The 24632-nt window shown below is 38.9% G+C and overlaps 3 protein-coding genes across 4 annotated transcripts in view; 1 reads left to right on the plus strand and 2 right to left on the minus strand.

The window, feature by feature from the left end:
- Window positions 1–12465: 12465 nt before the first annotated feature.
- On the minus strand, window positions 12466–13128 carry LOC108133948 (small cysteine and glycine repeat-containing protein 4). Its single transcript, XM_017254067.3, has 2 exons — window positions 12992–13128; window positions 12466–12923 (listed from the first exon to the last, which is right to left on the minus strand). Exon 2 carries the CDS (start codon window positions 12820–12822, stop codon window positions 12538–12540), a length of 285 nt encoding a protein of 94 aa, XP_017109556.2. The 5' UTR covers window positions 12823–12923; window positions 12992–13128; the 3' UTR covers window positions 12466–12537.
- Window positions 13129–17606: 4478 nt separating this feature from the next.
- Window positions 17607–24632, minus strand: part of LOC108133850 (COMM domain-containing protein 4) — a 203038-nt gene continuing 196012 nt past the window's right edge. The window contains exons 1-4 of one of the 2 annotated variants that reach the window (XM_017253932.3): window positions 19993–20085; window positions 18209–18349; window positions 17916–18147; window positions 17607–17847 (exon numbers count right to left, since the gene is read on the minus strand). In XM_017253932.3, the coding sequence (XP_017109421.2) occupies window positions 17630–17847; window positions 17916–18147; window positions 18209–18349; window positions 19993–19995 (594 nt within the window). In that variant the 5' untranslated portion in view covers window positions 19996–20085 and the 3' untranslated portion in view covers window positions 17607–17629. Of the gene's footprint in view, window positions 17848–17915; window positions 18148–18208; window positions 18350–19992; window positions 20086–24632 lie in introns of those variants that run through there. The other variant, XM_070280026.1, reaches the window with a different exon arrangement.
- Window positions 19153–19970, plus strand: Lk (Leucokinin). The gene has a single exon (XM_017253933.3). The coding sequence runs from the start codon at window positions 19374–19376 to the stop codon at window positions 19845–19847; it is 474 nt and encodes a 157-aa protein (XP_017109422.2). The 5' UTR covers window positions 19153–19373; the 3' UTR covers window positions 19848–19970.

The following is a 24632-nucleotide window of genomic DNA, read 5'->3' on the forward strand; positions in this document are numbered from 1 at the left end:
TGCCAAAAAAAAAGCAAACACAATGAACTGGTCCTGTGTGGAAACGTGGTCCCTGGTGGACAATTTGACTTGGGACCTGAGGTCGGCTAATCTCCTTGCTGAAATATTGCAAGGCGTTTTAGGAACAGGGCTTGCCGATTCGGTTTGTTTGTGTACCGGCGTGTCAAATATAATTTGATTAATTGCTTTATTGTTTAGAGTAGAAAACGATGCCCATTGCATAAGATTAGATATTTTTGAAATCATACACTTAAAGGGATTTAAAGGGAGGTTTATATATTGATCTGGATTGGATTTTAGGGCTTATAATGACAATCCTGTTAAGTAGATTTTATATAAGAAGACTTCAACTTTAAAAAGAAGAACTTCTAGTAGTTTCCCCTCAATATTCAATAAAGTTCAGCCAGAACATTAAAGAAGCACTCTTCAAAAATCGATAGAATTGGGAGTATGAACTCCGCCCACTGAAAAAGAGAGTGCCCGGAGAATTACGAGGAGTCTAGCTGGTTGTCCTGCCCGTAAATAGCACGACACGGCCTGGTTCGGTCCAACCCGGCTTTTGTTGGCCAAAAATGTACTCCACATGGCAGTTTAGGCCGACAATGACAGGCCGGAGTTTTGGAGCTGGCCATCAAAACCGCCACAGTCCTCAGCCCTTGGCAGGCCGGATGGCAGGCAGGATGACACCTCATGAATGTCCTCCGACGCGGAGCTGGGAGAAAGGCCAACAAAACATACAAGAAACATTCGGATTTGGCGCGGAATGGCGGACCGGGGCCACTAAATTGTCCCTCGACACAAATTCGAAATCGATAAATGATAAAAATCAACAGAAACTTCATGGATGCTCCATATCTCTCTTGCTCTCTCGCTCGCTCTTGATGGGGCGGCATGTGGCCCTCTCGCTTGCACACTCACTGAAATGATGGCGTCGGCAATGTCGCTTCATGAAGCTTTTATTGTCTGTCTATTTCTAAGCTTTGTACATGGACTCCACCGAAAACACAGGACCATGCGATAGAGACAGAGAGGGGGCTAGTCTATGGCTGTCCTGCTCGCAGGATTAGATTCGTTCTCTCGCTCCCACTCGCATTCGTGTATATGCGACGACGGGTTGTGCAGCAAATTTTCGAAAACTTACCAAATTGTTTTCGTTGCTGGGGTTTTGCCGGGTGGATTCCAATGCTGATATACGAGCGCTTTCCGTTTTCACCCACCGCCACCCCCACCCCACTTATATCCCCACCCGGAAAGTATGCTGTCTATTTTCCGGGGTATGTCTCTCCATCTGCGAGTGGGTAATATACGATGTATCCCCCTTATCCGCGTTGGTATCTGTGACTGTGAGTGGGTGCCACTGTTACTGTGGTCCTTGTATCCTTGTAGGCAGACACATCGACATTGATTATGCCGTGTTTTTCGCTTTGTTTTGGCCCCCCCATCCCGCTATCGCGTCCTTGGCGTCCGCTAAAGCGCCACAGCCCCAGCGAATTGAATTATTGTTTATGTTTATAGCAAAACAATGTCAGAGTATGCGTTTTTAATGATCATTGTAGGGGCCATCAATTTATATAAATAGGGAGAGTTGGAAAAATGGAAAAGTTGGAAAGGGGTGGCGTATTACAAGATGGATATGTTTAAGAAATTGTTAGATTTGAACTGGATGGTTATATTAAACATATATGTAAGGTTAAAAAAGCACTTTCAAGTCTTTAAGGAACTATGTTTAATAATACTTTTTGGTTTAGAAGATATAATTCAGTTTTTAATGAAATTACGTATACGAAGTGTTGAACATTAGTCTTTAAAATCACTTTACCCACACAAAAATTAAAAATAAATGATCTTTAAGAAATAGATTCTTATTTTAAGGCTGTACTTATAAAAAAAAGTCTACATTTTTCATTTTACAAAAAATAATATATTAAATATATAAAGTCTGCCTACATAAAGTTTTATAATTTAAGTTTGTCTTTGTATCTCTTAACCTTCAAGACTTATGTATTTACTTACATTTGGCCTAAAACGATATTTTTAGCTACCTGACATTTTAAATTAACCCCTTAACTTAATTCTTCTCCCCACAAAAGATCCAAAAATAAATAAAAGAAAAGGAAATCCCCCCACAGCATTTTTTAATTAAAAATCCAAAACCGAATCCAGGGGGACTGTTAATGAGCTGCCACCGAGGTCGCCCGGTACAGTAGCCTATCAAATATGCAACAAACACGTCGCAACATTGAGGCAAACAAAGAAATAAAAACCAGAAAGAAAGAAACAAAGCGGCACCGAGAAGGTCAAAATGTAATCAAGTCGGGAAAGTCAGTTAACTGGGCCCGAAAAAGTCAGTTAACTTATCACAGAGAGAGTTCTTAGGCTCCGCCTTTAAAGAGCGCGAACATGCGCAAGATGGCCAGTGTTCCAGTTCCATACCGTTCCCTTCGCGTGCGGAAAAGAGACAGACTGCGAGGGGGAAGTGGGTGGTGGGGATGGCCCCATGTTTTTAACGCTCTCGACATGAAAATGAGCATGAAACGTGCGACAAGCGAAGGAGTCCATTTTGAGTTTATTGTTTGATGATTTGAACATTTTATATATGTATATATGTATGTATGTGTGTGCGCCTGTATCTGTGCATGTGTGCGTTAGTCCTTCCTTAGTCCTGGCAAGTGTGTGTTGGTGTGTCTGTTGTAGTTGTATCTCTATTTTTTTTTTAGTAATTGCTTTGATGCTTGCTAGTTACTTGGCTTAAGCTCCTGACTTGTCCTTTCCAAAAAAAAAAAAGAGTTTATTTCAGTGGCCATCCTCGCACTCGCCAGCCCACAAAATAGTTCATCTCTTGTTTGCTTGGGCTTTCTCTTCTTTCTCGCCATTCCTGGGAATTTATTGCTCTTTGATTGACATTTCGGGAAGCGTCAATTCGCAATTAATTCGCCATATAATGCATGCGTCACGCTATCTCATCAATTTCTATTGTTTAAACGTTTGTCACCTCCACGCCGGTAGTTTATTAATTGACCATTTTTACGAGTATACACGCCAATTCAGTAGATAATTGGCATTCAATAGTCCTGGGCCTCATTTCTTCCGTCTTAATAATCGTCTGTAACTAATTGGGTTTCCTTTTGGGCCTCTATTGTCAGTTTTATTAATGGAGGGTAACATTTTTCCTCTGAGAACTGAATTTCTATTACAAATTATTACCCTTTCTTACCTTAATTAGGCATAAAATTTTGAATACCTTGATCAGCCTGTTTTAATTCATCATTTTTAATAGATAATTGTTTTTAATTTATGCACAAATCTGGTACCTTTGATTATCCTTATTAATTACATGTTTTCATTTAGTCCTTGTTGTACTTCCTATTCTATTTTCACTTCATATTCGCTGATACAACCATAAAATAGTCATCCAACTCAATGAACTGCCTAACAAAGGACAAACTACAGACAATCGAAGGATGCAATTCACACTGCTCAGGGAAAATCTTCGACTGACATTAAAGCCATTCGTAATTTATGGCCTTTTAATTTAATGGGTTGGGCTGGGCCGGGCCGGCCAGAGTATCCCCTCAAGTAAGTCAGACCCACACGAGATGGAGGGATATTGTCTGCTCTTTGCTATTTGCTACTGTTGCAATTTCAGTTCAGAGTTCATAATCTATCACATACGAGGGTTGCAAATCCATTGGAAAAAAAAGCAAGAAGTGAAAGCAGAGCAGCAGCCTGCAGCAAACAAAAAAAAGAAAGAAATAATGGCATAAATTTACCCAGCAAATGTTCTTTTTTTTCTAGGTGCTTATGTGGAAAATTTTTAATCTATAAATATCTATAAAAATCAATTTTGTGTTCACGCGACAGTTTCGATCTTAAATGGCATTTTGCGTTCGGCTTCACATGGGATTAATTGCAGATGTTATGATTTTATTTTTTGGGTGGATTGGCAACGAATTTTTAGGACGATTTTTTCCAGTCGATTTGATTTGCTAGTGCTTGTCAAATGATATATGGAATGGATATTATTTAAAATATTATAAACTTAATGGTGGTAGATCTTTTAGAGGGGTAACATTGCAAAGTTTGAGAACAAAATACTTCTAAAAATTGAAATTAAAACTAGAACAAAAAAGGGAGGTTTAAAAATTTTAATGCAGATTTGTTACAAATTAATCTAAAAATCGTTTAAGCTATTACTAACAAGAACATCGAGGCGCACAAGATTGAGCTCCCTATGCATTTCAAAATTTTAAAAGAGGTCCTCCGGAAAACTATATACAAAATTTAAAAATAAAATCGTATTGTAGATTTTAATGTAGATTTATAAAGAATCAATCTACGAATTTTTATAAGTATTCCCCTGAAAAAACCCGATGAATTTTGGAAAAGATATGGCCATCATGCGAGGTAATGAGCTTTTATGCATTTTCCAAGATTTTAAAGGGCTCGCACCAGAAAATTTGACAAAAAGTACTGAAAGAATATTTTCAATTATGGCTAAGTCAACATACCATACATCACATTGGAAATTCGATTAATAAGAAAAAAGGGACGCTGACTAATTGTACCCAAAAGATAGATCGAAAAAGATATGAGGGGACAATCAACCCAATTCCTGGGCCTTTCAAAAACCCATTTATCACACTCTAAGCGGTTCGCTGCTTGTAATTCGCTGGCCAAGCTGCGCAATTAAAGATCACCCGACACAAAGGAGGAGGCACACATGGAATATATACAATTTCGTATTTTTCAAAGACTCATTGAGCTGCGAAATTAGCAAGGATAATGGCAGCGGTGACAACACACGATGAACCAGGCAATCTCATCGTCCTAGGGTCGTGCCAAAAGTCTCAAAACGGAATTTCAGCTGCGCAGGATTGCTTCCGTTTATACGAGGGGATGATTTCCACCAAATGGACAATCTGGTTCAGGTATTCCTCGAACCGGAAATAGGATCATTCAGGTCCCCGATTGTCCCTGACTCTACAAGAGATTCAGAGTGTATCCCTTCATTCATTTCTGTTGCATCTTTTATGCGAGATTTTGTGCTGTATGCTTTTTTGATTGATCACCATCACCCAATTAGTGTAAATGCGATTATGTATATGAGCGTGTGAGGGTATCAACTATTCTGAATATGTCTGAAGAAAATATAAGTGCACTGAGAAAAATAAAGGATAAGAATTACCTTATTACACTTAAAAAGCTTGTAAGCCCTGTAAAGACTTTTAAAGGCTCATTTCATATCACATTTTATATTAGGATCGTTTATTTTCATTTGTAAAATTTGTTAAAACATTTCTCTCTGTGTATTTACCTCCCTAAATGGGTACATTATTAGTGCACAAATTACTTTTCACTGCCACTGTCAGTCCCTCATCAAATCGTGGCAAAACACTCGGCTTGACTGCGGAGTACAAAGAGATTTCGTGCCAAATTAATTTTTCCCAATTGACTTTCCGGCCGGACAAAAAAAAAAGTCAACCAGGGGGTTGATCTTGAACGGCACTACCCCATTTGAACTCCCCTCGATGGCATTCCCTATCATTAACCGATCATATTTAGGGTAAGCTAAGCACATAATTAGGGGTTGTTTCCGATTTCAAGTTCTTGTTGTCATTTCGGTAATTGAAACGAGGCGACTTTTTGATTTTGTGTGAAATTGTGGATCTCCAGAACGATCCTCGATACATTTATAATATGCAATAGCTAATAGCCAGGGGAAAGTGCGTCTCATTATCGCGGCCACACTCAAATCGATTCGATGAAACTTGCGACAACATGGCGCCCCATTGGCATTTGCATTTAAATTGTAATTAATATTGGCTGCTCCATGGAACATGGAAACGGAAATGAAAATGAAGACTCAACGCTAATGTGTAAGCTCTAATTAAATCCCCAACCATGCCCCCACCACTTGGATTTCGTACATATGTGAGGGGTGAAAGTAATTAGCGAAATCCCCTCTCTTTCGTCGTAATCTACAAAACGAAAATCATAAAAATATGCTTCAGCCAAGAGACAGAGCAAGTTATTATTATTACAGTAGCCAAAGTAAAGTAAAGGAGCACCTAAAAACATTTAACCAAATTAGCTGGAAATGCAAATGTAAAAATGACGACAACGATTCTACCAGTTATATTTTACAACCCTCTTAAGGGGACAGACACACATATGTATGGGTGTATGTGTAATGGGTAATCCACACGTACGCACACAGAGACAAAACCATCTTGAGAAATAATTAAGATGTATGTAAATGGAGAAAATGCTAAAATTGTTAAAAGCATAATATTTCTTCAGGAGGAGCTAACTCAACTCCCGGCCAAACCAAAAGCTTTAGACCCGCACCCCAAAAAACTTCAACCCCCCAACCCCTAAATGACATCGCACATGTGTTGAAATTTTTTGTTCCATTCAAGTTATAGCTTTGTTTGTCTGTGTCCGTGTGTGCGACGCCATATTCTAATTCAATTATCACTTGGCTTGCTCCACAGGACATACAGTAAAAACTCGCACAAAAGGGAAAACTATAAATATAGAGTTTTGGGTAATAAAAGGTCATATTGGTATACATGGCAAACTTTTAGAAATTCTTATAAGGTTTCGTAATTAAAAATATAAACGAGAAGCCTTCAATTTCTAAACTAGGAAAACCAAACTAGACCTAATTAATTTATTTTATTTAAAAAAAAAATCCTCTAAGCCAATCTTTACTGTTTCTTACATAGACCGAGGGCTAGCAACAAAGAAGATTTCCCCCAGCTGACACTAAAAGCTTGTCAACTCGCCGGTTTTGGCCACGGCAACTTTGTGGTAATGCACGGGTCCGTCACTTTGAGCCGGGTCCTGATATATGATCCTACTTAGATCTGTGTGCCAGAACTGCGTAATTTAGTAGTGAAGTGTAACAAACACGCCATTGGTTGTAAATCAAGTACATTGGCCTGAAAAGTGTTCCACAAGATGGTGATTAATCGAAAGAACTAATCTAAATAATAGTTATTTGAAACCCGATCTAGTCCCAATTTCAGAGAAAAATCAATTAGCTAATGAAGCAATCGTTGTCCTTAATTATCCTTTTACTCGAGCAATAAATCTAATATTATTTTTACGCTTGCCAAGTGAGAATCTTTGGCAAAAATCAAACAAAACCAGACCGCAAATGTCTAAAGTTTTCGTTAGCCAAAAAATATGCCAAAACTAACCGCAACCATAAATTTTAACTTGGCCAAAATGCGTCCATTTCTCAGTTAGTATTTGCAAGGGAAAAGAAAACGTAACCGCAATGTAAACAAATTAACTAAATCAGTTTCTAATTGCAATTAGTGCTAGGGCCAAGGAGTTCATGAGAAGAACTGCAAAGTGTAAAATAGGGTTGAGTTGTTTGTTTTCTTGTGGTCAGGCTAAAGGAAACTTTTCGGGTGTTTAGTTGGCCAAAAAGGTAAATACATAAATAAATGCAAAAGTTGAGCTACAGTTCATGATAATGGAAGAAAAATATGGCCGTATTTACAACATTTTTAAAATGTATTTTGCCAAAGGAGCCAGTTTTGAGCTCCTACTTTTGCAATTAATTTTTGGGTCTTGCCATAAGCCGTTTTAATGGCCCTCACATAAGGCGGAAATATGGCCAGTCAAAGTCAAAGTCAAATACGGCTCGATATTAACCATTATGCCGGATGGCAATGTTTAATTTTCTGATTACACACATGTGCTGGCGGTGGCCGAAAACGGGAACAAACCGGAAAATTGCAACGCACACACAAAATTTCTAATTCTAATTATGAACAATAAACGAAGACTGGCTGAAAAGCCTTATAAATGGTTTCACTTCATAATCCATTCGACCCCATAACCGCCCATCCTCCAAACGGGGCCATTTACGAAAAGAATTAATATTCAGATTTATGGATTAATAACATTGCCAACGGTTCTGGGCTCTTGGGGTCAACTTGTGTTTATCGTTTAATTAGGAACCACGACCATATCAAGATTTCCAGCCACATGTGACCACTCTCTGCCATTGCTACTCAAAAGTTGCATAATTAATGTGTCCATGAAGCTGGATTTGGGATATTTTGGGAGAGTGTGACTAAGTAATAGCCTCGTAATACTGCTCTATATATTAATAAAACAATTTAGTTTTATTGGACTACCGAAATTTGGCAGCAGTTGCTGGTTGTAAATCATGATTCCTATAATTGGGGGTTGGTGTTAATAAGAATACTAGTTGTTGTCCTAAAGATCATATCAAAGCTAAGCCTTTCTGGATAGAGGTTTACCATTTAATACATTTCATAAACTCCCACTGTATGTTCCCAAAATCAAATAAAATGTCTTAATTTTTATACAAATTTTATGACACACTCCACGATCTCAATATTCCTTTGGCAATCAGCGCATATGTCATAAATCAATTGGTTTGGGGCAAGAATGGAGAAAAGACGGCGGGCGGCTCTCATAAGTTACACAGGAATTTGGCAAGCCCAGCGGCGTCAATAAATAAACAAAAAGAGGCGTATAAGGTATGGCCATGGAAGTACGGTCTCCAAGGACAAAACTATCCGCTAGAAATCCAACCAATCCACTTGCCTCTCAAACATTTATTTATGGGCTAGCGAGCCAAAGGAAATTTACATTTTCCACAGGCTGGGCAAATGACCCACGGTGGTGGTGCCTCTGTCTCCTTCCCCCACTGCTGAGGGAAAATGGGAAATGGAAAAGTGGTGCCCCGAGTTGAGTGGTTCAGTGGCAACGCAATCAAACGCCGTCTATCGGGATACAGGATTCCACTTTTTGTGCTTTTCCGCTTTTTGGCAATTTTCATACACATGCGAGTGGCGCTATAGCGACGCGTTTCGCCATTTCGGGCCAACATATATCATTGTCTGGCCAGCCAGCCAGGCAGCTATAGAAGACCCCCGTTAGAACTATACAAAAAAAATTCAGGAATACCAAAAACTGACTCGAGGCGAGTCGAATTCAACCTGCCGCCATTTTCTGATTTATGATGCTATTTAGATTTCACGTGATTCGTTTTCAATGCGCGCCACTCTCGTCCACTGCCAAAGATAGAAATAAAAGAAAAAATCGCGACCAATAAATCCCGCGAGGGCAACAGAACCAAAACTGGTAACTGAAAAAAAAAGCATTCGAGAAAAAAATGAAACTAGAAATGAATCTGAATGCTAAAAATTACAACACACAGCTGCGTGTGCATAAATCTCCCACCCAACACAGTTTTAGAAATTCAAAATAAAAAAGAGATGTCTTTGAACCCATTCAAAATTCAATTCGTTGCAAATTCAATTTCTTCGTTTAGGCTTATCATCTATTAAAAGCAAACGGCAACATGTTTAGCATGAAATTGGTGGAAATTCGGGAGCTATCCGAACACTCCTTCCCCCTTCAATTATGAGTTTGGCAATTCGATTTGCATACAATCGTCGGGCATGAATAATTGGGGGAATCTACCGACCCGAACAATTTGCTCATCAAGTTCATGAGCCTGCCCGATTGACTTTGAATATTAGCTAAATTGTGTGGGGGTAGAAGGGGGGTCAGAGGTCCTGGATGGCGGCAGCTGTAATTGACATGCAAACGCATTTCCGGGCCTCTGATTTGATTTCCATGTTGTTGTTACGCATATGATTATTGCTCCGTGAGGGCCTCGCTCATGTAATTCATTTGATTAATTATAGTCCGCCATCAGTTATTGCTCCCCGGTTGGATGTTGGACAGTGTGTGTGTGTATGTTAATACAAATTAATTAATCTTCGCAATATTGCAGCTAGACTGAGATTGATTGCAGTCGCGAAATGGCAACATTTTGGCCAAGTCGCTAAGTCTGAAAGGAAAGCTGTTTCTTCAAGCTAAAGTATAGTTGGTCCATTCTGTTTTCAGTTAATAATCCCCCACACTGATGATTTTAAAATAAAGCCTCAAAAAACACATCGATGTTGTTGGCAAACATAAAAAATCTCGACACGTGTTTAGTTAAGACCTTAAGATGGAAAACATATCCCAACAGCCCATATCAACCCCCAGAACTGAGCCCTAAAACTTTCCCTAATGGCCCTCTGGCAGTCAAAACAAAATCCCACGATTGTAAATTCTTTAAAATTGTTATCTCATCGCTTAGATTTTGTAATTTTTTGGCGCATAATTTACATGAGCATTAAACGAGTGGCGGAAAGGAAAAGAACCTTAGCCCACTCACATGAATGATGAGGCGACGGCACGCGGCAAACCGCAAAAACACCGCCCCCTCGGTACCGCCCCTGCTTCCACCACCCCCCCGGATGGCAACTATTAAACGCTTAATGGCAATTTCATTGTACATCATATCTGATATCGGATATCCAAAAGCCGAAAGCCGATGTCGGCGGACAGTCCCAAGGCCACATGTTTGCCGTGATTACAAGAGAGTTGACACGCCGCCTGGTCGGTGTGGACACGTGATCCGGTCACGTGTCACCAATTCGCTTGCAGGCCACAGCCGAAAATGGTCAAGAGTTATAGAAGACTTCCAATACCCTCTAATAGTGTTAAGATATTTATCTAATATTAAAATTTATTTAAATTAAACCAAGAATTTCAATTTTACATGTGTACAAAAAGTATAGCATGGTTTTAAGGGCAAAGCCTTGAAGATAACCCATATAGTTAAATAAATAGTATTACTATATAAAAATATTAAAAACATATGCATACTTAATAAATAACAAACTAATATTTATTTCAATAAAGCATTTAATAGTCGTTGTGCTTTCCACATTTTTCTTTCACTTTGTTTTCATTTCATAATGTAATCAAATTATGAAAATTATACGAGACCTTCAGTAAGTCAAGTTGGCAACAATTTTGACTGATTGTTTTCGCACGACCCCCCCTGAGACTGCCAACCCGGGAAGGCCTGCTGTGATTCACTTGAGGCACCAACCCCTTTTGTGGGCAAAAGCGAGAGGTGTGGCGGTTAAATGGGGGAACAGTGAACGGTGGCGGGCAAACAAATTATATTTAAAATCCCGGTCCCAGTGGGTTGCATTGGCCCAGTGGGTGCTTTTGGGTTTACGTTTCAACGCGCAACCACTCAACCTGCCACGGACCGGGCTGAAATACGGCTCCAATTGGTTATCCGTTTGGTGCCCGTCCTTTCCCCGGAGTCATCATCATCATCTCCAATGGGCTCGGATCCTGGACCGCCCGCTGGGCTTTGCTTATTACTTTCGAGCTGCTCTTAAACTCGACTACTGTCTTTTGGGGTTAAGCTAAGTTTTTGCGCCCCTTCTCCATCAAATGACACATCACGAACTTTTTTAATTTGTTTATGATAATTTACGGATTATGTAATAGGCACTGACACGATTGCCAGTCATTTATTATGAAATGTTTCTGGGGAAAGAAACAAATGGTTTAATAAATAATATTAATGAAATGGATGTACATTATAAAGTGTACTTTTTAATGGAATTAATATCCATTATCTCAATACAATTTTTAAAATTGAAACATTTTATTCTCCTTCCTTAAAATTTTTAAAATCAAATCAAATGTGATTCCTTGGGGGAGATATTCAATGACATTATTTGCCAATAAGCCCAAAGGTCGGCCAACCCAAAAAGGTAAAGGAAGCTCGAACTAAAATCAATCGTAAAATAGTAATAAATATTTATACCTAGGCTATTGTTGGTGCAACACATGTAAAGATTATAAAAATGAATTTTTATTGTTGACCGAAGAACAGCATCAGCATCCCCATCTCTTCGGCCTACCCTCTTGGCGAAATTTTAAAATCAAAAATTGACGATTATGCAAAAATACGAAACATCCTTGTGGGGACAGCGAATAAGCACACATGACTACGCCCCTGAGTATGACATTTGTTTTATGCCCCGTTCAGGTTGCGGCAGCATAAAAACCGCAAAAGAAATCCGCAACAGACGGCAACCTCAACACAAACCTCAACCTGAATTGGGCCTAAAACAACACATGAGCGAAGTGAAACGGCCACGCGATAAAAGTTAAATATGCAAAGATGGAAATCTATAATTTTTTATTGGCCCAAATCCTCTGCAATGGCGCGACTTTATGCCGGGCCTGGCTAATTCGCCCTTCTGGCCCAATTTGTTGCGGTTCTTTCGCCGACGTTAAGGAGATTTTTGCACAATTTTTACGATTCGCGATTTGCACGAATTATACTGATGTTCTTACGTACATTGTTTTTATAGTTTTACAATATGGCGACCCGATTGTGGTATCAAAATTTCATTTTCTCTTGTTGGGAATCCAATTATATTTTCAGAACTCTCGAATTTTTCATGGTTTTTATTGAGTAGAAAATGAAGTCGTACTTTGATGTTTTAATTTAAAAGCGAGAATCAAGTTTTACACTATACTTATATTCACAAAATACATACTTGTGTACTATTGGGTTTTATTTGAAAAAGAAACTATACTGACAAGATCTTTATAAAAACCATTCTTTATTTGATGTTAGCCTAAATCTAAGGTACCACCGTATCCAGTTTGGAGACCTCAGCAGCACTTTGGACAGCACGAACGCGGACCCCTGGCGCAGGCACAGCAGCAGGCTCGACCGATTTTCGGGGCCAGCCAGGAGAACCAGGACGGATCCAGGCAGGACTCACACCAGGGGCCACAGCAAGTTTCGGGGAGTAACCCACAGCAGGGTGTACAGCATCCAAAGCAGCCACTCGAGCATATATATGAGCATGGTCCGCCACAGCAGATTCCGCAGGAGGATCTGCAACAAAATCTGGGTGGGCAACGAGGTTTGCGACAGGTTCCTCTCATGCACATCGTCCAAATAGACTAGAATATGCTTTAATTTGGCCTTACAGAAATTCTTACACAAAGGACAATGGGTTCCGAAGAAGCTGTCTACTTTGATTCCGTATGACCTAAGGACATTTTTAAGGACAAGTAAAGACATTTTTGTTGTTGATATTTTGAGAAAATTGTCACTTACAATAGACATATGAATTAAAGTAGAAAGCCTCGCCGGATTTGCTAACGTTGGACAATTTTGACAATGAAAAAATAATCAATGGTTGCTAAATAGTCTTTAATAAAATGCTGGCATAATGTTTAAATGGTACGTTTAACCCTTTTCTGGTTTCATATTTTCTTGGCTTTAAAAGATACCAACCCCACCCAATTGAAGACCACTTAGGTTAATGGTAGAACACATAAATGAAATCATAAATAAAGTCGCAGCTTTGATTTACTTGCGTTGACAACAGCACAACATTAAATTAAGTGCACTAAACCAAGAAAAAAGAGGCAACGGCCCAGGATAACCCCATGGCATCTTCTCCCCGGGATTCAACGAAGCGTAAACCATTTGGGGATGGGTAAGTGGAAATTGCGCATTAGCCTCGCCTGCCAGTGGATGCAACCAAAGCGAAATGGCACAGATAATACACACCGACACAAAGACGACAGGAAACGGGGCAAACAGGCAATCGATTCGAGAAATCAAACATATCACTGATTTCCAGAGGAAATCAAATAGACAAACTAATGAATCCATAAGGTATCTAGAACATCCTTTTGCTAGACATTTAAGATTTAATAATGTTTCATTTAAAGAGATAAAAATTCTTTAAATGGTATGTAAGACCCCTCTGGAGTTGGGACATTAAATTGGCATTCAACGAGAACCATAAATGTAGGCAATTAAAATCTTATTTTCGCTTATTACGTTTTCCAGCCACACCCCCGCATTTCACAGGTGTGTGCCACTCCCTTGCTCCTGCACTCCGCCAATAAACACGTCTAAAAATTTTAGCCCAAGAATTTGTCGCCTTGCCCTGGCCACCTGTTCCCCAAAAGCAAAAAAAATTATTTTTTTCTCGCTTTTCCATTTTGGGTAATTGAATCATTTTAGCGCCATTTATTTTGTTCAGGATTGCAGAGGTTGTTGCAAATAGGAGTGAGTGGAGGTCCTTGGAAAGCGTGACATTTGTAAAACAATTTCTATTTTGAAAATGAAACAAACGCCGGATCTGCGCGGGTGGAACAAACATAAATAATAATGCGTTAAACTTATGCGTTGATTAATGTGGAGCAGTCAATCTCGCTCAGAGCCAGACCAGGGGGCTTATAGCACCCTCTAGACTTGGCTCTCAGGTGTGACCAGTTGGGGGGATGTGGCAGGAAAATCTTCAGTTCATATGAATACTCGATTGGGTGGGCAAAATCCTTGAAAAGTATTTGAAAAACTTTTGAATTGTAAATCTGAGTTAAGCGATTTGTTGATTTTTGATTGATTTGTTATGTTCTTTTTGGGATGAATGAATATTAGTATTTTAATAATACTAAAACTATTGCCTTCTTTGATAAACCTCTCAATTAACCACAACTAATATTTGTAATCTCTATTACCCCCTATAGTTACCATTAAGACAGTTCTCTTAAACCAAAATCCATCTAATTAATTGAAAGTGATGCACTCACTCTCCATCCCCTGGTTGGCACTCCCCTAGCTTCTTTGGTGCAAAATACTTTCGCATTTAGCGGAACGTTTATTTCATTATTACGCCTAGGGTAACCCGGAAGGGAAGATCCACAAAACCGAAGCGGAAAAGTCAAATTGAAAAAGTCAAAAAGTTACCATTTCCCCCTCGATAAAGCGAAGGACACCCATGGGGTGGGCGAAACACCACCCCAAAAATCATCGCCGGGGTGGGCCATCGCATCATCGGCGAACTAAAAACCGGAACGGAAGCAGCAAACGAGCAGCAACAAGAAGGATATCCGGTCGCAACCACCAAAACCGTAGACAAAAGGCTGACACTTGTGTCCTCCGCCCAAAACACCCCACCCCGCTCTAGACCCCACCCCCCTGCCTCATCGACCCTCAAATCACATGCATAAGGTTTTTAAGTTTTGTGCTTTGTCATACAAGTGCGTGGAGGACGATCTGCAGATACAGTTGTAAAGATATGGTAACAGGCGCGTAATGTGACAGCACTGCTCGGCAATGGGCACGAATCTGGTCCGGAATGGGACGGCCTAGGAGGATGTGGCTGTGGGTGTGCCAGGGGTCTGACACGATGGTACACATGTTTGGGCGTTGTCAGACGAAATCGGGTGGGGAATGGGGATTGTGTCGTCCCACAAGGAGGAAATGGGGGTTCCAGAGAGGGGCGATCTAAGGAATATCTTTAGGGAGCTAGATTTCAAGGAGCGAAATTTCATTATTAAAACTAAAGATCTATAAAGAATTTTTGTTATAAAACATAGAACCCCGGCCTTGTATAAGACTGAAATTTTATAACCTTAAGAACTCCTCTTCCCACCCACTCTCAGCCTTTTTGACAGACAAGTTAGAACCACACCACATTGTCCCCCGTCACCTCAAATTACCTCACCTCCCACTCATATTATGTGAACGATTTTTGTTGACATTGCCGCCTTGTTTACACGAATTTTGCGCCATACCCGGCCACCCATACAGACAAATGTTTAGATATCATTTTGCGTAAAGCTCGTACCAGAAAAAGCCATGGGGGTACGAGGACTTATCGACTAAATGCTGGGCAAATAGTTGCCGGGGTAATTGGAACAGAGAGCTACGTGGAACATTTATTTACCTTTCGATATGATATTTGCACAATGCTGGGGACTGGAAAAGCTGGCACTGGACGAGAGTGGCGGCGGAGGAGGAAAATCAATGCTGCACTTCATTGAGACCTTGAGAAGAAATTTAATTAAGGAACAGGTGACAATGCCGGGGGGCAGGAAGTGCAGATTTCCTTCGTGGGGGATCATAAATCAAAGTTCCAAGTGGAGCCGAAACTGGAGGGAGGAGAGTGGGGCAAGTGCTCCGAGGCGACTGCTGCAAGTGTCAGCAACATGTGGCCTGAAGCAGAAAAAAATCCAGAAAAATAAAATGAAAAAATGGTATAAATAACGAAAAAAACGAATCGCAGTAATCAAAAAATGTCGCGGACTTCTCTTCGTCTTTTTTCACTTTTGACATGGTCAAGTTTAATTGAAAAAATAATACAACAAAATTTGCTATAAAAAAATGAAGGAAGGCAGCCAACTTTTAACCTCGGCAGCTGCTGCAGCCCAAGCTCATAATTAGAAAATCTTCCAAAGAGAAGCAGAGCCAGAGAGAGTGAAATTAATTTATTCTTATAATTTTTTTTGTATACTTTTAATTGAAATTTTTTTTTTATTTTTTTTATTTCCTCTTCCCTCCTACCCTGAATTGAGCATTGCAGATAATTTTAATAACCTGCCCTATACACCGAAGGAAGCAGGATGGCCAAAGGATGCGACGGTAATTGCCGTGGCCAAATCGCATGATAAGCAAATGTGGAAGGCACGGGCAAGGTGAACCACCGTTCCACCCAAAAGGGTTACTTTTCTGGGTCTTTTATTAACAAATTTCACTTTATTTACGCCGCACGTTATGCTATAATTAATAATCAGGCTGCATGGGTACTAAAACTCCGCAAGGGCAGTTGATTAAATTAGACACAGTTCACGCGAAATTTTCCAGGATATGAGTGGTGCATTTTTGGGTTAAATATCGGTTGAAAAGGGTTCGACTTTGTGGGTGACTTTTGTTGACATTCATGGGGAGGTGGAAATTATTTTTTTGGGGTTGTCAAGAATTAAATACATTTCGATCGCGATATATGGGATCGGAAAAATATATACATCTCTGTGATGAGAGCTCCGAGTAGCTTAAACCCTCATTCAAAACCTTTCTTAAATACCGTTTTGAAATTTTTCGAATTTTTTCCTGGGGTATCCCTTAAAAAATCTGAAATTACGATTTTCTCCATATTTCGCCCTTCCTCTTGCCATAGCTGCTACAATTTACATCGGATCGAAAAAATATATACATTTCTGTGTTGAGAGCTCCGAGAAGCTTAATCCCTCATTCAAAACATTTCTTAAATACCGTTTTGAAATTTTTCGAAATTTTTCCAGGGGTACCCCTTAAAAAATGGGCAATTACGATTTTCTCAATTTTGTGCCCTTCCTGTTGCCATAGCTCCTGCAATTTACATCTGATCGGAAAAGTATATACATTTCTGTGATGAGATCTCCGAGTAGCTTAATCCCTCATTCAAAATCTTTCTTAAATACCGTTTTGAAATTTTTCGAATTTTTTCCAAGGAAAAAATCTGAAATTACGATTTTCTCCGTTTTTCGCCCTTCCTGTTGCCATAGCTACTACCATAGCTTTCTCCATTTTTCGCACTTTTGTAGTCGTGGTAAGGACTTGACGCCATCTATCCTTCAAGTTTAGCATAAAAGCTTTCATATATGTCACGCTTTCATCAGAAGGTTTCAAGCTTATTTGGATGGTTCATGAAAAAGTTATTCCTTTGGAGAAAACACCCTTTTGCCTTTCATGTATTCTTAATATTGTTTAAAAGCGTATTTTAAATTTATAATCTTAGTTTCTAAGTTTTATTTATCATCGCCTTTTTTAGTTCATATTAATTTTGTCACTATTTATTTTTGATTGAATCATAATAATATTATCTCTATAAGTCAATTAATCATGTATCCATCTATGGGGCTAATAAGACTACAAAACTAGTCACAAAACAAGCTTTATTTTATAGTTAGTGAGTATTTAGGAATCTTTATTTTCGTATTTCTCCATGACATCCCGGGCCAATTTCATCTCTGCCAGCAGAGCTCTCATTTGGACCCGATCAAAAGTGAGAACATGCGTGGTATCCTGCGGTAAGCCATCAACCAGTTCTTGCGAGATTTTGAATTCCAAGGTGGCACAATTGGGTGGCGTTGTGTCCGGGGAGGATATATCCCGAACGCTTTGCAGTTCGTTGACTAAAAAAAAAATTTCGATAATTATCCTAAAGTATATGAAGTAATATAAAGTATTTTTGAAAACCCACTGCTAAATGCTTTATCCATTAAAGTTTGGCGTATGGAAGAGGAATGTTTCTGAAGCACTCGACACATGGCAGCGGCATGGTCCTTGGGCAGTCCCAGTTGCTGGATCTCCTCTCCGAATATTGCTTCCGTGCAACTAAATCTAGCAGCACTGCTTAGCATAAAGTGTATACAGGCTACAGCGGTTTTGCCCTCATTGGTAAGAGTGGCAGTTAGTTCTTTAATTTTTGCTTCCTAAAACGAAAATATAATGTTGAAAAGTATTCAAGAAAGGTGACAGTTATAATGTACTTACTTCAAAAGCTTGTCCACATATTCTGAGAGCCACCAGTTCGCTGAGCTGCTCCAGGTTTTCAATACTCAAGTTGGAAAGCGTGGATATGATCTCAGCCAACACCCAATCGGGACAGTCGCCTTCGCCACAGAAACGGAATTTCTGAAAACATATATGTTTACATTTTATTTCTTATTTGGAAACAAATAGCTTAATATAGCCGCGGTTAGCTCAGCCACATTTCTAGGACAAATATACGCCCACAACCCAGTCAACCCATCACGTTTCTGCGTAAATTAAAGACTTGGGACTTCAACCTTCTAAAAAGCTAATAAGAAAAAACTTGAAACGGGGAAAGGTTACGTTACTTTCTTTATACCCTATTATTTTTATGAAAAAAAAAACGTGAAAATCTTTCAGGTTATTAAACCATATTTCACGGGAAATGACAACCACTCGATGATAATTTTATTTAGGGCACAAATAAACTCTCGTGTGCATTTTTTAGACGCTCCTTCCAAAACTAATGATACCCTTTAGCTAGGATAGAAGGAACTCCCACGACAGCAACAACAGTGCCCGTGAAGGAAAAGAAAAGTCGACAATATTTGCATATGATTAATTTCATACGCTTGCCTGCTAATCAGCCAGCAATTTGTACAAGTGGCGAGCACAAAAAAAGGGGTTAGCTTGGGCGGTGTTGGGTTGTGGGTGGCAGTGTGACGAGGACTCTCGCATATAAGGCAACCCCGTTTCGGGAGCTCGTCTCAGTTTCAAGTGCACGTCACGTTTATCTCTGGGCAGGATTAATAAAGTGAAAACTCCTTGGCGGCGGAAGGGAAAGTGAGTTAAGCGAGTGAAAATTTATGACACTTGTTGCCATTGTCTGGCGGAAAATAGGGAAAAGCGGTTAAGTGGAAAGAGTCGAGCGGCAAGCGGCAAGTAGCACACTGCCACGCTTATTAATACGCACTCGTATTTATTTAGCGACGTGTGTAACGGCTTAGAAAATGCGAACGACAAACGTTTTATAATTATTTTATGGACTTCAAAGTTCTGGCTGGTGGGTGGGCGAGTGCTCCTACTCGGATCGAGTGGCTATATAAGCCACGTTACGCGCCCTAAGCCATCGCAGTTGGCCGCGAGGATTAACAGGCATCACCAACACCAGTTCGTCCTTTGGAAAATGCAGTCCTGGCCGCTTTGGATTCTGGTCTTAGCCCTCGGGCGTCAGATTTACGGAGCTAGTGTGGCGGCTCCAGCCACTGGATTGGACACTGAACTAGGCACATGTGAACTGCAGCTCTCCAAGTACCGCAGATTCATCCTGCAGGCGATTCTCAGCTTCGAGGATGTGTGTGATGCGTACAATGCACGACCAGGAGGTCAGGAGGATAACGAGGGCTGGCTCTTCAGGCACTATGCCCCACCACCGACATCACAGCGGGGCGAGATCTGGGCCTTCTTCCGGCTACTGATGGCCCAGTTCAGTGACACGGAGTTCACCTCAATCATCCGGGATGCGGTCATCGAACGGTGTCGCATCAAATCGCAGCTCCAGCGGGACGAGAAGCGCAACTCGGTGGTCCTGGGCAAGAAGCAAAGGTTCCATTCTTGGGGCGGCAAGAGGTCCTCCTTACCGTCGGAGTCGGACTACTAAATAATGTTTTGTTTTCCACGTAAATGTATGCAAAGCCAAGTCGAAATCCTCACCTAAATATCACTTAATGTCTAAATAAACTTAAAGATTGCAAGCCGAGCAGCGGCTAAAATAATTTTTGTTTTATTTTATTTGAAAAACTAACCATTTTGAGCCTGTGCGGGTTGTAAAGGAATTTTCTAAGCTAAAAGTGGAATAATTTGTTTATTTACTTTTGTAAATTATTTCAAAGTGTGCCCAAATAATTATTTGTAAATTATACCAAACTTATTTTGATCTAGCTATTTTTTTAATATTTGTTTTATAAAAATTTCAAAAAAATGTTCTTTATAGAAAGAAAAAACCTATATTCACAAGCTATTAAAATTTTATTTAATTAATTTCTTAAAATCTGAAAGATAGTTATTATTTTGGTTGCCAGCCTTTCGAAATTATTTACACAAACCATTTTCGAAAAGGTTTGTGTACTTGCTAATCGAAATATATTTCCTTAACTTGAGAGGGAGATTTTAAAAAAGATACTGTTCTTTTGAAGAAAGTTTTCAGCAATGATTAAGATAAAGGTTTAAATTTCAGAAAATATATTTATGGAACTAAGTTCCTATTTATTTATAAAATTTTTATATTAAATATCTAATAAACTGTCAATGTATCAACTTTGATCTAAAAAGATTAATTCTAACATTTCATTAAAATAAACGTTCGATTACCTACGAAAAAATTACTTGTTTCAAATTTCTGCTAATCATGACAACTATCTTGGCAATTTAGCCTTATCTGGCGATCGGGAACTAAACGCCCACCAAAACACACCCCTTTGAACCATTGGGGGACCCACCTCGCCGTATCAATCACCCGTATCAGAATAGTGCTGATCCAGTCGGTTTTTGGAGCAACATTCGGGACCTTCGAGAAGCCCGAGTCCGGCTACTATAATCCCGCACTGGAGGAGGTGGGCACAACAAACCCATAAACCTTGTCTATAAATATAGTAATACCAACTAGACATGGGAATCGTGGGCGACGGGGGGTGGATGGATGGGTGTGTGGCTGATTGTTTGTTTGTCCATGTGCTATTAATTATCTCATCTGTCTCGGCTGTGGGCCTTTGGGCCTTTGCTGCTGGACACGCTGAAAACAAATGTTAACTAATCGCAACAGCCTGCCCAGAAATCTAAATTCGAAATCGTTAAACTGACTGATAGTGTCCCAATACTATAAACGCTGGGGATCCGAGATCCGAGCAACGTGAGTGATTTTTTTCCAGCCCATTTGACAGCGGCGCCAAAGCCAGACTTGGGTCCTCAGATTAGGTCTTAGAAATTGCAAATCTGTGGGATTTTACAGATGATCCCTGATAGAAGGGCTAATGCCACTATCAACCGTGATTAGGTGGGCGTGGGCTGAGCCGATTGGTAAACAAATCCGGAAAGTAGTCGTTGTCCAAGCGCAGCGCAAAGTTCCATCTAAAAATACCTGATCGGATTTGGTAACAGGTCGCATTTCTATTTAAAGCCTTCAATTGATGATCTATTGACCCCCCAAGGCGGAACTCGGTCTGATCGATCAGTCGCGTTGCATCCACATAGCAGGTGCCTGCAGGTGTACCCCAGATTCACGTTAACTCAAGGTAGCCTGATAAAAACTAAACTGCAGCAAAATAAACAACGTATTTTAAGACCCTTATCGCAAAGATTGGAATTTTAAATACGGTTTTATTTATCAATTAATGAATATTAAAAATGTATCGATTTCAGATCTAGTTAGTCAAAGTATATCAGTGCAAAAAAATCAAAAATAGATGGTCTATATAGTAAGTAAATATAAGACAAACATCAAGCCGGACTTTCTCCTCTTATGTATGTGGCTCAGTTTAATATGCATTATTCATGTTCATTATATTTATTAATTGACCTTCGCCCTTGGCACACCTCGCACCTCCCCTTTGTACCATCTTCCACAAAATTGATGAAGAAACTAGGCCATCACCGTATACAGAGCTGATAACAGGCCATCCGGCTGATTAAACCTTGCCGGGGAGATTCTTGAGGAAAACCAACAAAAATTATGATCAACACAATTTCGAATTTAGTCATTGAACTTCACAGCGAAAAGGATGGAGCATTCAAAAACAATACGAGGAAGTGAGAAGGCAGTATTTTTGATTAAATAAATTATTTTAGTTTGTCGCGCGCCTGGCTAGCAACAACAATTTAATCTATACCCATATATAGTACATATAAAGCGCCAGAAAACAAATTTGTTCTTAATCAACGACCGATTAGGCAGGGTAATGATCAAAATAATTAATAAAAATATGTTAAATGAAAGAGACCGTTAAATTAAGTTTACACCCACACCATATATATTAAAATAATATTAAAACATCAACCTTCTAAGAGAATTTTCCACTAACAAATGCTTTCTTTGGAAAACTGAATACCTACAATAATGGTTATGATTTTATTAAAAATTATTCATTTTTATAAGTGCTATTACTACAACAACCACCTAAATTTTTCCCAAGCCTGTGTAGGCGCTAAAAAATTAAATATTCAACAAAAAAAAAGGAGAGGAAAATCCACTTAGTGGAAAGTTTATTTTTGGTGCGATTTTGATTAATTTACAGTCGACTTGATTAGTGGGCGTTTGCTGATCAGATAAGGTTCTCAATCATTATCGCCGGAAATATTTGCTTGCGGTGTTTTGTTGTAATTATTGCAATAGTTTTAAATAAAATTCCTGTCAAGCCCTGTAAATCAAGGTTTATGTCCTACCCAGCACTATATATTCTTAAGTCACATGTCGATCCACGTGGTTTAAGAAGGATCCCTCATTTAGAAAGCCCTTGATATGAAAGCCCTTTGATTGACGTCAAATAATGTAAAATTTAACTTACTATTAAAATTTACAACGAAATTAATTTGTAAAAGGTCAACCGATAAACCCATTGAACCTTTCTGATCTTTTTTTTTGCGCATATAACACGCAGGTTGGGGTGGAAAATTTTCAGAGGCATTTTCCTGTTGTTTATTTTGATGTTACTTCTGTTTTTGCTATTATTTTACAATCATATTCGCAGTAAAGTCTGTTGTAATTTATATTTAAACATGAGTCTATATAATTATACGAATATATATATGAATTAATGATAATCAGTGTTGAATACTCTACAGAATGGTATACTGCCAGGGGAAAACAATAAAAATATGAATAGTAAAATTTTAATATTTGGTATTATTTACTTCAAATAATATAAGGTAGTTAGTTTTTATTTGTTAGTATTTTTAACCCTTTTTAGGGTATATAGTTCTTCATTGTTTAAAGGCTAACCTTGCATTCCTACTTACTGCATTATTATTTTTTATATGTGCAATTATTGATAAGCCAAAAGGTGACCCACTTGAGACCTATACAATTCGCAAAATATAAAAGAATTTCACGGAATAACTAGCTCAAGTTACCAATAAACATAAACATTTGGACCGGCTTTTCAAACAAACCCTTTTCTCATGGATATCGACCATCTTTCCCACATGGTACGCGTAATTCAAAACCAAGGAATGGAATGAAAATAAACAAAGTTTGTTCTCCTTAAAAGTTTTGCTGCAGATCTTTCATTAAGTTCAACGACCTTTTCCACAAGGAAACTACCTACCAATAGATACTTTAAGAAATATAAAATAATGATTAAATCAGATGTTATTCAAGAGTGCAGACTGTGACCTCTCCACCAAATGGAAGGTTAATTGAATCAAAATTTGTGCCAAAATTCTAAGTGCGCATTTGTTAGATACGCTAAATATTTCTCTAGATACTGAACTGAAAAGCCCGAAACAGATTGCGTCTGAGAAAATTCGCTTGCCACTGAGTCATGAGGCGGCCATGTAAATAGCAAACTAGTCTACGCGTTTCTAGCTGTATCTACAAGTGTGCGCAGCACTCACAGATACACTGCCATATCCAGATACTGCAGCTGCATCTGTATCTGGGCGGTGCAATGCACGCATTTAACATTGAATGCAATGTTTGAGCATATATTTCTGATGTTGATTATTGCTCTCTCGCTTTTATGTTAATGTCGCATAAACCGGAACCAGGAATAAACATTTAATTGAGGGGAAATTGGGGGCTTTCGAGGGAAGTCATGTTTCTGGTCAGAAAGAAAGGCGGAATTGATGTTTTGGGGTCGTTTTTGTGGCAGTTTTGCCAACTTTTCTCTCAATAAGGTGTTATATGAGTAGAGTTATAAATATATACCTTTCTTCTTTATTTTGTATAATTAATCATTTAATTATTTAATATAATTGCCTGTCCTTACATTTAAGAATTTATTTGTTTACCTTTTTTTGCGATTTTGACAAGCTTTGAATTTTAAAGTACTTATAGATAGAGTTAAAAGTGGACGTAGTACTTCTGACAAGTACTCACGACTGTATTTTCTTCATTATAAGTATTTAATTTTTCGAAAGCTTAACCTTGCATTTAAAATAGACTAAAAAAATTCAAATCACGCCACTTTTATTTTGCATAAATTTCTTTAATTGCTTATCTGGTAGCAATCCCAAAAATTAGCTCCGAATTAAGTTAAAAATATTTTATCATTTGACACATACAATAATGCAATCTGGAACCTGTCAGTTTATTTTGATTTTTGTTTTCTTTATTTTTAACAATTGAATATAAAGCACCTGTTGTGTTAGGATAATCAAGTTTGATAATGAAACGTGATTGCCAAAAACAAGAGTTCAAAGATAAGTTTAAAAATGTTATAAAATATGTATT

Source organism: Drosophila bipectinata, chromosome 3L (assembly GCF_030179905.1).
Source record: "Drosophila bipectinata strain 14024-0381.07 chromosome 3L, DbipHiC1v2, whole genome shotgun sequence".
Lineage (NCBI taxonomy): Eukaryota > Metazoa > Arthropoda > Insecta > Diptera > Drosophilidae > Drosophila > Drosophila bipectinata.

Excerpts from the sequence above, each read along its gene's own strand:
- LOC108133948 (XM_017254067.3), bottom strand. The coding sequence starts at position 12,822 with ATGTGCATGAGAGGAACCTGTCGCAAACCTCGTTGCCCACCCAGATTT.
- Lk (XM_017253933.3), top strand. The coding sequence starts at position 19,374 with ATGCAGTCCTGGCCGCTTTGGATTCTGGTCTTAGCCCTCGGGCGTCAG.